General features: G+C 41.2%; 1 protein-coding gene across 1 annotated transcript in view; it reads left to right on the top strand.

The window, feature by feature from the left end:
* LACTB2 (lactamase beta 2) overlaps positions 1-14,211 on the top strand; it is a 45,040-nt gene that overhangs the window by 13,475 nt on the left and 17,354 nt on the right. Inside the window, exon 2 of the mRNA XM_080646872.1 lies at positions 7,800-7,963. Within this exon, the coding sequence (XP_080502998.1) occupies positions 7,800-7,963 (164 nt within the window). The remainder of the gene's footprint in view (positions 1-7,799; positions 7,964-14,211) is intronic.

Raw genomic sequence — 14,211 nt, 5'->3', positions numbered from 1 at the left:
ATGTTTCTATCTCTCCCTGTATCTTCCTCTCTGAAATCAATAACATATTTTTTTTAAAAAGAACTCAAAGGCAGAATAAATAAAAGCACATATTTTATGCCCCAGAATACCTGGGTTTGAATACCTGTTCTGCCATTTATTTGCAGAGTAATCTTGGGCGTGTTACTTAATTTCTGCATATAATAATGAAATACCTACCTTAAATAGTTACGAGGAATACAATTGTTAAAGTAAGGTTTTTGGAACAGTGCCATATTTAAAGTGCTAGGTTTAGTGTTCAATATTATTGCTACTGGAGGCCTGGTCATGCATTTGTGCACCGGTGGGGTCCCTCAGCCTGGCTTGCACCCTCTCACAATCCAGGTCCCCTCAGGGGATGTCAGAAGCCTGGTGCACAGATTCGGCCTGATCCCCACAGGCCAGGCTGAGGAACCCCACTGATGCACGAATCCATGTACTGGGCATGTTCTAGTATGCATATAAGATCTTTGGTTAATCTTTTCCCACCCTCCCCCTGCCACTCTTCCCTCTGAGATTCATCAGTCTGTTCCATGTTTCCATGCCTGTGCATTGAGGATCTGTGCATTGAGGATCTGCACCCTTGCGTGTCATAGCTACCAGTCGAATGGTCGCGTAGACTTTTATATATATACTAGAGGCCCAATGCACAAAGATTCGTGCAAGAATGGGCCTTCCTGCCCTAAACGGTTTGGCTCAGTGGATAAACCATTGGCCTGTGGACTCAAGGGTCCCAGGTTCGATTCTGGTCAAGGGCATGTACCTTGGTTGCGGGCACGTACCTAGTAGGGAGTGTGCAGGAGGCAGCTGATTGATGTTTCTCTCTCATCAATGTTTCTAACTCTCTATCCCTCTCCCTTCCTCTCTGTAAAAAATCAATAAAATATATTTAAAAAAGAAATTTAAAAAGAATGGGCCTTCCTTCCCTTGGCTGCCGACACCGCCTTCGCTCCAGCCCAGAGCCACCTTTCCGCTCCGGTCCGGAACTGCCTTTCCTCTTTGGCCTGGAGCCGCCTTTCCGCCTTCCTATGCTGTTCAGAGGCCTGGAGCGGCTAGGGTGGTGTGGAACGCCTGCAGGGTGGTGCGGAACGCCCCCCGTCACTCAGCGCCTGCATATGCAAATTAACCCACCATCTTTGTTGGGTTAATTTGCATACTCCTGATTGGCTGGTGGGCATAGCAAAAGTATGCTCAATCAGCATGTTACAATTTTATTAGGTAGAAGATACAGATTATTCCTTATTCAGACTTACATTTCACCATAAGAACTTTCTTAAAGTGAGATTTGTCTAGTTAAGCTGAAGTAACATATATCTGGTTTTTAAAGCAAAGCATTTTATGCAGTTTCTTAAATGTAAATTACCTGTGTGAGAAATATGCTAATAATGAGAGGAAAAAAATGGTGGCGGAATAGACAGACATGTCCCAAGCCTTGTCCCAGAATAGATAGAAAGAACAGCTAAGGGTCGCACGGGGAGTGTTTGTTGGTGAGTTGAGGAACGGCTATACTCCAGGAGACGGTGGGGGACTGCTGGACGGGGCTCCCCTGACTGGGCAGCCCCCACTGCTGCTGGGTTCCCTCCCGGAGCGACCGGCTCGGACACGGAGACTGCGCCATCTTGAAGGGGAAAGTGGGTGTTATTGGAAGCCTGAAAATCTACAACTGATTTTCACAGCACCCACCGAACAGCTGTCAATCCAGAGCACTGGTCCCCAATTAGCACAAACATGCGGATTCAGAGGAGCTCTACACTCCACCACGGAAAGGAGAGAGAGAACTACATAACCAGACACCCGGAGAAGAAAGACCATGGGGAGACAAAGAAACAGCCCGCATATGAAAGAAAAGCAGGCCTCACCGGAAAGGGAAGTAAATGAAATGGAGGCAAGCAACCTGCCAGAAAAAGAATTCAGAGAAATAGTCATAAGGTGGCTTAAAAGAATGGAAGACAAATTCGACAATATGAGCAAGAACCAAGAGGAAATGACGAAGAACCAAAAAGAAATGAAAAATGACATTGCTGCTGTAAAGAACTCAATAGAAAGCATCAAGAGTAGACTAGAAGATGCAGCGGACCACATCAGCGAGCTAGAAGACAGGGTAGGAAAAAATACCCAAGTAGAGCAGCTTCTAGAAAAAAACATTAAAAAGCAGGAGGAGAGCCTAAGGGAACTTTGGGACAGCACGAAACAAAACAACATCCACATAATAGGGGCTCCAGAAGGAGAGGAAATTGAGCAAAGAATAGAAAACCTGTTTGAAGAAATAATGACAGAAAACTTCCCTGATATAGGGAAGAAAAAACCCACACAAATCCAAGAAGCTCACAAAGTCCCAAGCAAAATGAACCCCAAAAGACTGACGCAAAGCACATTATAATTAAATTGGCAAACACCAACGACAAAGTAAGAATCTTAAAAGCGGCCAGAGAGAGACAGAAAGTTACCTACAAAGGAACCCCCATCAGACTAGCGACTGATTTCTCAACAGGAATTCATCAGGCCAGAAGGGAATGGAATGAAATATACAGTCATGCAAAGGAAGGGTCTGAATCCAAGAATACTGTACGCAGCAAGGCTATCAATCAAAATTGAAGGTGAAATCAGTAGCTTCACAGACAAAAAAGGACTATGGGAACTTATTACCACCAAACCAGCAATGCAAGAAATGCTAAAGGCTCTGCTGTAAAAAAAAAAAAAAAAAGAAAGAAAGAAAGAGGAAGCGAAGAAGGAACACAGGGGTAAAGAATAAAAATGGCGACAAATAAGCACCTATCAATAATAACTTTAAATGTAAATGGATTAAATGCCCCAATCAAAAGACATAGGGTAACGGATTGGATAAGAAAACACGACCCATATATCTGCTGTCTACAAGAAACCCACCTCAGTAAAAAAGATGCATACAGACTGAGGGTGAAGGGATGGAAAAAGGTTTTTCGGGCGAATGGAAGTGAAACAAAAAAAGCTGGGGTAGCAATGCTTATATCTGACAACTAGATCTCAAAGTGAAGGACATAACAAGAGATAAGGAAGGCCACTTCATAATACTAAAGGGAGCAATCCAACAAGAAGAAATAACTCTGGTAAGCATATACGCACCCAATACAGGAGCACCCAAATACATAAAAAAAACTCCTGGAGGATATCAAAGGAGAGATTGACAGCAATACAATCATAGTAGGAGACTTTAATACTCCACTATCACCATTGGACAAATCCTCTAAACAAAAAATCAGCAAATAAACATCAATCCTAAATGACTCACTAGACCAGATGGAATTAATTGACATCTTCAGAACATTTCACCTCAAAGCCACAGAATATACATTCTTCTCAAGTGCACATGGGTCATTTTCAAAGATAGACCATTTGTTGGGTTATAGGCAAAGTCTCTTCAAATTCAATAAGACAGAAATCATATCAAGTATCTTCTCAGATCACAGTAGCATAAAACTGGAAATCAACTACAATAAAAACAATCCAAAAAAAATCAAACACATGGAGACTAAACAGCATGCTATTAAACAATGACTGGGTTACCAGAGAGATCAAGGAAGAAATAAAAAAACATAATGGCAACAAATGACAATGAAAACACAACAATCCAAAATCTAATGGACACAGCGAAAGCAATCTTGAGAGGGAAGTTCATAGCTCTACAAGCCTACTGCAAAAAACAAGAAACATTGGTAATACATTACCTAACCCTACAACTCAAAGAGTTAGAAAGAGAGCAACAAGAAAATCCCAGTGTAAGTAGAAGGAAGGAAATAATAAAGATCAGAGTGGAGATAAACGACATTGAGACAAAAAAAAAAAAAAAAAACACAATACAAAAGATCAACAAAACCAAGAGCTGGTTCTTTGAAAGGATAAACAAGATTGATGAACCTCTAGCCAGGCTCACCAAGAAGCAAAGAGAGAGGACCCAAATAAACAAAATCAGAAATGAAAGAGGAGAGCCGAAACCAGTTTGGCTCAGTGGTAGAGCATCGGCCTGCGGACTGAAAGGTCCCAGGTTCGATTCCGGTCAAGAGCATGTACCTTGGTTGCGGGCATGTCCCCAGTGGGGGGTGTGCAGGAGGCAGCTGATCGATGTTTCTCTGTCATCGATGTTTCTAACTCTCTATCCCTCTCCCTTCCTCTCTGTAAAAAATCAATAAAATATATTTAAAAAAAAAAAGAAAAAAAAAGAAATGAAAGAGGAGAAATAACAACAGACCCCACCGAAATAGAAAGGATTGTTAAAAAATACTATGAACAACTCTATTCCAACAAACTAGACAAGCTGGAGGAAATGGACATATTTCTAGGAAAATATAACCATCCAAAACTCAATCAGGAAGAATCTAAACATCTCAATAGGCCTATAACTATGGAAGAAATTGAAGCAGTCATCAAAAAGCTTCCAGCAAACAAAAGCCCGAGGCCAGACAGCTTCACAGGGGAGTTTTACCAAACATTCAAGAAAGAACTAAAATCTATCCTCCTCAGACTATTCCAAAAAATTCAAGAGGAAGGAACACTTCCAAGCTCATTCTATGAAGCCAGGATCACCCTAATACCAAAACCAGATAAAGACAACACAATGAAAGAGAATTACAGGCAAATATCCCTCATGAACATAGATGCCAAAATCCTCAACAAAATTCTAGCAAATAGGATCCAACAGTACATCAGAAAGATCATACACCATGACCAAGTAGGATTTATCCCAGGGATGCAAGGATGGTACAAATCCGCAAATCAATAAATGTGATACATCACATAAACAAATTGAGAGATAAAAATCACATAGTCATATCAATTGATGCAGAAAAAGCATTTGACAAAATCCAAAACCCATTTTTGATAAAAACTCTCAGCAAGGTGGGAATAGAAGGATCATGCCTCAACATAATAAAAGCCATATATGACAAATCCACAGCCAACATCATACTCAATAGGGAAAAACTAAAACTATTTCCCCTAAGAACAGGAACAAGACAGAGATGCCTACTCTCACCACTCCTGTTCCACATAGTACTGGAAGTATTAGCCATTGCAATTAGACAAGAAGAAGAAATAAAAGGCATCCAAATTGGAAAAGAAGAAGTAAAGCTGTCCTTATCTGCAGATGACATGATATTGTACATAAAAAACCCGAAAGACTCCATCAAAAAACTAATAGACTTAATAAATGAATTCGGCAATGTAGCAGGATACAAAATTAATGCCACAAAATCTATGGCATTTCTATACACCAATAGTGAACTTACAGAAAGAGAGACTAAAAAAGCAATCCCATTTACCATCACACCAAAAAAATTAAGATACCTAGGAATAAACTTAACTAAGGAGGTAAAAGACCTATATGCGGAAAACTACACGACACTGAAAAAAGAGATAGAGGAAGACGTAAACAGATGGAAGAACATACCATGTTCATGGATTGGTACAATCAACATCATTTAAATGTCCATACTACCCAAAGCAATCTATAGATTCAGTGCACTCCCCATTAAAATACCAATGGCATATATCACAGACCTAGAAAGAACTCTCCAAAAATTCATCTGGAATTTAAAAAAAACGAATAGCCACAGCAATACTGAGAAAGAAGAACAAAGTAGGTGGAATCTCAATACCAGATTTCAAGCTGTACTTCAAAGCTACTGTTCTCAAAACAGCCTGGTACTGGCACAAGAACAGACATATTGACGAATGGAATAGAATAGAAAATCCAGATATCGACCCAAGCCCCTATGCTCAATTAATATTTGACAAAGGAGGCATGAACATACAATGGAGTCAAGACAGTCTCTTCAATAAATGGTGTTGGGAAAATTGGACAGATACATGCAAAAAAAATGAAACTAGACCACCAACTTACACCATACACAAAAATAAACTCAAAATGGATACAGGACTTAAACATAAGACGGGAAACCATAAAAATACTAGAGGAATCCACAGGCAGAGAAATCTCAGACATATGCCGAAGCAATTTCTTCACCGATACCGCTCCTAGGGCAATGGAAGCTAAGGAGAAAATAAACAAATGTGACTACATCAAAATAAAAAGCTTTTGCACAGCAAAAGAAACCATCAACAAAATAAGAAAGTCCACTGTATGGGAGAACATATTTGCAAATGTTATCACTGATAAAGGTTTAATCTCCAACATCTACAGGGAACTTATACAACTCAATAAAAGGAAAATAAATGATCCAATAAAAAAATGGGCCCTAACCGGTTTGCCTCAGTGGATAGAGCGTCGGCCTGCGGACTCAAGGGTCCCAGGTTCGATTCCGGTTAAGGGCATGTACCTTGGTTGCAGGCACATCCCCAGTAGGGGGCGTGCAGGATGCAGCTGATTGATGTTTCTCTCTCATTGATGTTTCTAACTCTATCCCTCTCCCTTCCTCTCTGTAAAAAAAATCAATAAATCGTATTTTTTAAAAATAATGGGCAACAGACCTAAATAGAATCTTTTCGAAAGAAGACAGAAGGAAGGCCAAGAGACATAAGAAAACATGCTCAAAGTCACTAATTATCCAAGAGTTGCAAATCAAAATGACAATGCGGTACCATCTCACACCTTTCAAAATGGCAATCATCAACAAAACAAAGGACAAGTACTGGCAAGGATGTGGAGAAAAGGAACCCTCGTGCACTGCTGGTGGGAATGCAGACTGGTGCAGCCACTATAGAGAACAGTATGGAGTTTCCTCAGAAAACTAAAAATGGAACTGCCATTTGACCCAGTAATCCCACTTCTAGGAATATATCCCAAGAAACTAGAAACACCAATCAGAAAGGATATATATACCCCTATGTTCATAGCAGCACAATTCACCATAGCTAAGATTTGGAAACAGCCTAAATGCCCATCAGCAGATGAGTGGATTAGAAACCTATGGTACATCTACACAATGGAATACTATGCTGCTATAAAAAAGAAGGAATTCTTACCATTTGCAGCAGCATGGATGGACCTGGAGAGCATTATGTTGAGTGAAATAAGCCAGGCAATGAAAGAAAAATACCACATGATCTCACTCATTTATGGAAAATAAAGAACATTATAACCTGGTGAATAAAAAGATAGATACAGAGGCAGTAAAGCACCGAACAGACTGTCAGATTACAGCGGGAAGGCTGGGGAGTGTTGGGGAGGGAGGGAAATAGATCAACCAAAGGACTTGTATGCATGCATATAAGCACACCAATGGACACAAGACACGGGGGGGGGGATGGGGGCATTCAACGGGGTAGAGGAAGCTGGGGGAAGGTTAATGGGGGAAAAAAAGGAGATATATGCACAAACATATGTAATATTTTAAACAATAAAAAAAATGAAGGAAGAGGCATTTGTGAAAAAGACTGGGATGGATATATATATTATATACACACACACACACACACATATTTATTATTAAAAATCCAGGAATATGTTAAGTTAAAAAGTAAGCTTTGCATCATATGAAAACAATTTTATTATTTTAAAATTATGTATCTATAGAGTTGGGGTCATATTTTGAGATGGAGTTAGGTTCAAAAGTCATCAAGAAAGACAATAATTGACTTGTCAAATTAATCCTTGAGCAACCCTCTACCCATCAATTGGCCTAAATATAATTTTGTGTTTATATATATATTATGCATACATATGTATTTGTGTAATAATCCTATATGTGTATGTATGTATGTATAAATATACCATTTAAGTACAAAAAAAAGAAATATGCTAATATTAACTGTTCTAATGGTGTGATCATCATCTATTTAACTTTCAGGAGAATCCTCATTGACACTGGAGAACCAGCAATTCCAGAATATATCATCTGTTTAAAGCAGGCTCTGAACGAATTTAACACAGCAATCCAGGAAATCATTGTGACTCACTGGCATCGTGATCATACTGGAGGCATAGGAGATATTTGTAAAAACATAGATAATGGTAAGCAGAATATACTCATTAAGCTCATGAGGAAACCTATGTTTTCAGAATAATTTGTTTCCATTACAGAGCTAAGTAAGCTAATGAATAATTTACTGAATACCTTATATTTAAATGGTACTTTTATATATTAATATAACTTGAATACTGTGACTATTTTTAACAAAGGAAAAAAATAGAAATCCTATTAATCTATTTCAAATCTCTTCTCCCCCTTATTTTTCCCCTTTGTCCAGTCATCAGTTTTAATTTAGTTTGTGTGACATTTACTACTTCAGATTTCATAATAACTAACCATTGTTGAGTATATACTGTGTGCCAGGCACTGCTGAAGTAGTTGCTGTTAATTGTCCACATTCTAAATATGATCTCAGGTCTTCCATAACTTTCAGACAGTTATCTGTATACTGTATAATACTGATGAAAGATCTTTGTTCTTGAAGTTTTTACACTACTAACACTTTGCCATCTCCTTATTCTTTCATCCCACCCTCACAAACATAGTTTCATCCATTCATTCATTCCTTTAACAAATACTCAAGTTGCTGCTATGTCCAAGCACTGTTCTTGGCACAAAGGATGTAGCAGTGATTAAAACAATGATTCCACTTTCATTCTAGTAGGGAAGGGTAAATGGTAAATAAGTAATAGATCAGATGGTGATAGGTGCTATGAAGAAAACTAAACTACACTATGAAGAAAAGAGGGAGAGAGAATAAAGTGGAAGAGAGCAGTGGCTGTTATATGTAGGGTAGACAGGGAGAGAGAGTAAGCTTTTTATGTGTCAGAGCAGGGCATTACCAGGCAAAGGACATTGCAGGAGCAGATATTAGAATGGGGGTGTGCTTGACATGTTCAAGGCAGATAAAGAACATGGAAGTAATGAATGTTCATTCACAACTAAAAATTTTAAATATTTTTAAGTATCTTCTTTTTAGGCCTTAAGACTGCAATTGGGATGGAAAGATATTCTCAGCTACAGCAGCCAATATCACCAGGCTGCTCATTATAAAAAATTGTCTAACCTAACTCTCTTACCCTCTTTCCTCCTTTTTTCCAATCCAGGGGAACTGTATGCCACAGGAAACCATTCTCGCCCACTCTGACTTTTCCTCTCCCTTCTTTCTCTTGTCTATCTACCCATAAAATTTTGTCAATTAAAAAACTATGCTGAGGATCCTTAATTAGCTTTGGTCAACTCTTTTAGCATGAGGGTCAATTTGAAAAATTAAAATGTTTATGGCCTGCTTCTTTTCCTTCACAAGTCAATTTTACTGAGCTTGAATTTACATACATAAAATGTACCTATTTTTTAAGTGTGTAGTTTATCAAAAACTATGTGACCAATCCCTTCAAGGTAAAGAACACTTACCCAGAAAGAGGTCCCTTTCTTACCCTGCAGATTCCCCTCGCAGTGATTCCCCTCCACATCCAGCACCCACTCATCTGCTTTATTTCACTATGGGTTAGTTTTGCCTGTCTGAAGTGTCACATAATGAAAGCATACAGGATCACTCTCTGGCTTCTTTCACACAGCATCACATCTTTGAGATTCACCCATGTTTCACGTATCAATAGTTTGTTCCTTTTTATTGCCAAATAGTAATCGATGGTAGAAATACACCACAATTTGTTTATCCATTCACCTGTTAATGGACATTTGACTTAACTTTCTTTAACTTAAAAATTGAAATAGTTTTGGGTTCCATTAAAATAATGAATCCTAATAATAAAAGCCCAGGGTTGTAACGACCGTTCACGACCAAAGGCTAACTAACTGAAAGTTAGTCCTGCAGTCAGCGCTGGGTTGCCCTGGCACCCTTCACAGCCGCTGCCACATGCTGTGGTATAAAACACAATGTGCAAGTGATCAGAAGTGCAGGCACCACCTCCATGTTACCCCCACACTTCCATCAGTCCCACCGGGCCTGAGATGCCCTCCCCATTTCTCTCCAGGCCTCCACCGGGGCTGCTAATCAGCCCCACCTTTCTGATCAGGCCCAATTGATAGGCCCAGAGATGCTGACTGGCATAGAAACTGACCAGTCAGAACCAAATCTGGATGAATGTAAGAAGCCAATGGCTGCCTCGGAGGCAGAGCTTTTGAGGCTGACTGGCATAGAAACTGACCTATCAGAACCAAATTGGCTTGCAGAGGAGGGCAGTTGGGGGCGAGATCAGGCCAGCAGGGGGTGCAGTTAGGGGTGATCAGGCAGGCAGAGGCAGTTAGGGGTGATCAGGCCAGCAGGGGAGAGCAGTTAGGGGCAAGATCAGGCCTGCAGGGGAGGGCAGTTGGTGAGATCAGGCTGGCAGGGGAGGGCAGTTGGGGGCGATCAGGCTGGCAGGGGAGGGCAGTTGGGGGCGATCAGGCAGGCAGGCAGAGACAGTTAGGGGCAATCAGGCAGGCAGGCAGAGGGGTTAGCGGCAATCAGGCAGGCAGGCAGGTGAGTGGTTAGGAGCCAGCGGTCCCAGATTGTGAGAGGGGTCCCTGATTGGAGTGGGTGCAGGCTGGGCTGAGGGAAACCCGCCCCCCCCCCAGCTGTGCACAAATTTCATGTTCCGGGCCTCTAGTATTTACATAAAAGATTACCCATGAGATTAATTTAAAGAAAATCAAGGAGAAATTTGATACTGCTTTATAGCCACTAAACTTTTAATGCTTTATTTGAAAAGTGGCTTGATGTCTTTCATTCTGAACTTTATTGAAGCTAGACCAGCTGCAATGTAGACTGAGTTGCTCAGCACTGAAATTGTACAGAGGTACCTTTCAGAATCTTCCCCCAAAAGTCCCATGTATTTCTTCATTCCCTAAATCCTTAACCACTACCATTCTTGTTCATTTTGTTTTATTATCATTTCCTTTGTTCCACATTGTTTTACTGTTGTTGTTTTTTAATTATTAGTATGGCTACTTTACAGTGTTAACAATCTGTAATTTTTACAGGCCACACCAAAATTATGAATGCCATTTATAAGATTTCTGTGGAAAGATAGAGTAATTCTGAAGCAACCTGCTTATAAATTTTTTAAATAAAATCAGTGTTTCATTTCGAAATTCGTGGCTTACAGGGAGCCAGAAGTTTACTAGACGTGAGAACTATATAGACCCAAGCTGCTTGAGTGTTTTGTTTCTGGTTTGTTTTTGAGTATTCTTATAAAATATATTTTGTTATCTGACAATTACTATTTTGCAGCTGAAGTTGGGTCACTGCCATGTATTTCACATCCAGGTCCTAGAGTCAAATATTTGCTTCTATGCTATTCAGTTAGAATGTGTTTCTATTAGAAAGCATTACACATAAATAATATCACATGCTTGTATCTGCTGAAATAGTTAGCCTTAGCAATGATGTTATAATCCATTATTCAGACCTTAGCAAATGACTGAGGGTTTCCTCCTGTTAAAATAATTATGTAAGTAGTTGCCAGGGGCTGGAAAGAGAGAATAGAGAGTGGCTACCATTACGTATGAGGTGTCTGTGAGGGGTTTTGAAAATGTCCTAAAATAAGATGCTGGTGGTTGAACAATTCTTTGAATAAACTAAAGAAACCACTGAATTTTATACTTTAAAAGGGTGAATTTTATTGTATGTGAATTATATCTGAATAAGCTTTGACTAAAAATAATAATTAATACTATGCTAGAGGCCCAGTACATGAAATTCTTGCACTCCAGGGTGTCCCTCAGCCTGGCCTGCGCCTTCTCGCAGTCCGGGAGCCCACGGGGGATGTCTGACTGCCACGGAAGTGGGAGAGGCTCCCGCCATCGCCGCTGCACTCGCCAGCTGTGAGCCCGGCTTCTGGCTGAGGGGGAGCACACTGACCACCATGGGGGCAGCTCCTGCATTGAGCGTTTGCCCCCTGGTGGTCAGTGCATGTCATAGTGACCGGTCATTCCACTGTCAGGCTAAAACCGGCTCTCCAACATCCCATGAGGGTTCCTGGATTGCGAGAGGGTGCAGGCCAGGCCGAGGGACCCCACAGGTGCACAATCAGGGCCGGGCAGGGATGCAGGAGGTTGGCCAGCCAGGGAGGGACTGCAGGAGAGCTCCAGGGCGTGTCCGGCCCGTCTTGCTCCGAATCAGCCGGACCCCAGCAGCAAGCTAACCTACTGGTCGGAGCGTCTGACCCCTGGTGGTCATTGCACATCATAGCGACCAGTCAGCTCTCTGCCCCCTGGTGGTCAGTGCACATCATAGCAAGCGGTTGAGCAGCCTTAGCATATCATTAGCGAATTATGCTTTGATTGGTTGAATGGATGACTGAACACTTAGCATATTAGTCTTTTATTATATAGGATGATTGTTTTCAGCATACCCTTCTACATCCTGTTTGTATAGATTGCTATTGAGAATAGCATGCATGCTTTTCTATTTACATACTAGAAGCCCGGTGCACGAAATTCGTGCACGGGGGGGGGGGGTGTCCCTCAGCCCAGCCTGCACCCTCTCCAATCTGGGACCCCTCTCACAATCCAGGACTGCTGGCTCCCAACTGCTCGCCTGCCTGCCTTCCTGATTGCCCCTCACTGCTTCTGCCTGCCAGCCTGATTGCCCCTAACCACTCCCCTGCCAGCCTGATTGATGCCTTACTGCTCCCCTGCCAGCCCAATTACCTCTAACTGCCCTCCCCTGCAGGTCTGGTCACCCCTAACTGCCTTCCCTGCAGGCCTGGTCACCCCTAACTGCCCTCCCCTGCAGGCCTGGTCCCCCCAACTGCTCTCCCCTGCAGGCCTGGGTCCCCCCCCCCCCCACAACTGCCCTTCCCTGCAGGCTTGATCGCCCCCAACTCCCCTCCCATGCGGGCCTGGTCCCTTCCAACTGCCCTCCCCTGCTGGCCTGATCACCCACAACTGCCCTCCCTTGCAGACCTGGTCCCTCACCTGCTGGCCATCTTGTGGCGGCCATCTTGTGTCCACATGGGGGCAGGATCTTTGACCACATAGGGGCAGCCATCTTGTGTGTTGGAGTAATGGTCGATTTGCATATTACTCTTTTATTAGATAGGATAATTTCTAAAGATGACACAAAATTATTTTATAGTATGGCATGTGTTTTGTAATTTTGATGTGATTGTGAGTTTTTTTGGACATATTGTCTGTCAAAGGTCTCATAACTAGAAATATACTTCCACTTCTTTACTACAAGACAAAATTATACAGATTAAAAATAAAAACAAACCAAAAAAACCTCACCATATCACTCCATAATAGAGACAGTTCCCAGAATAGCATATTATTTCTTGCTTCAGCCTCAAAGATACAAAAATAATGGAGTTTGAGGCTGGATAGAGAAACTCCAGTTGCTGTTGGTTTATTTTATTTTTATTATATTGCAGTATTTCTATCTTCTTTGTCCTCCATACTTAGCCAGATTTCTATGCATTGTTAGTTTTTCTCGGAATGTCTTTTTCTCCCTCTGCATTTCCATTGCTAACACCCTTGCCCTAATATTCATTACCTTCCAGCTGGGTTATTACAGTCATCCCCTCCTGGTCTTTCGATCTCTCCCCCTTCAGGTTCCCCACCTGCAGCTGCCATATTGATCACTACAGCTGCCATATTGATCGACCTGTTAACGCTAAAATGCATACATAGACCACATACAGCAAAGTGTAAATTCCTCTATTCTGTGAAAGGCAATTTAGGGCCCTCCAGGATCTGAGCTCACCTTACTAATTCCTCTTATCTCTACTCTTTCCAGCCAGTATTTTGTGTTAGACAAATTGGTAGTGTTCTGCTGTTGCCCATATGCCGTGTTCATTCTCATTTCTATGGCTTTACTAATCCTGTTCCCTTTACCTGTCTGAACCTTTTTCTCATCCTGCTCATCCTGTAAGCCACACCTCAAGTTTTATCATATTTATGAATTCTTTCCTAATTGTTTCTCCTTTCTCCAACCTCATTTTGCTTTTATTAGCTGAATTGTCCATTTAGTATTCATTAAGTGGTACTGTGTATAGTTGTTTAATTCTTTCCTGTTTGTAAGTTTTAGTTCCCCAACTATGACAGTTTTTAAGCACTTTGATGTCATGGTGCTTACATTCACTATACTGGTTAAATAACTGGCAATCAGCTATTGATTGGTTAATTGATAGATTTTCTTTGCATTGATGACAGGTAGTATGGGTTAAATTTATTTTAATGTTTTAATATCTTAGCCCTGGGTTTGGGACTTCCTCTCAGCATTCCAGAAAGAGCTTTATATTATCATTCTTTTATTATTAACTAATGCCATGATGCCAAGCCT

Source organism: Plecotus auritus, assembly GCF_963455305.1.
Source record: "Plecotus auritus genome assembly, chromosome: 11".
In the NCBI taxonomy this organism is placed as follows: domain Eukaryota; kingdom Metazoa; phylum Chordata; class Mammalia; order Chiroptera; family Vespertilionidae; genus Plecotus; species Plecotus auritus.
This window is presented reverse-complemented; position numbering and strand designations above follow the sequence as displayed.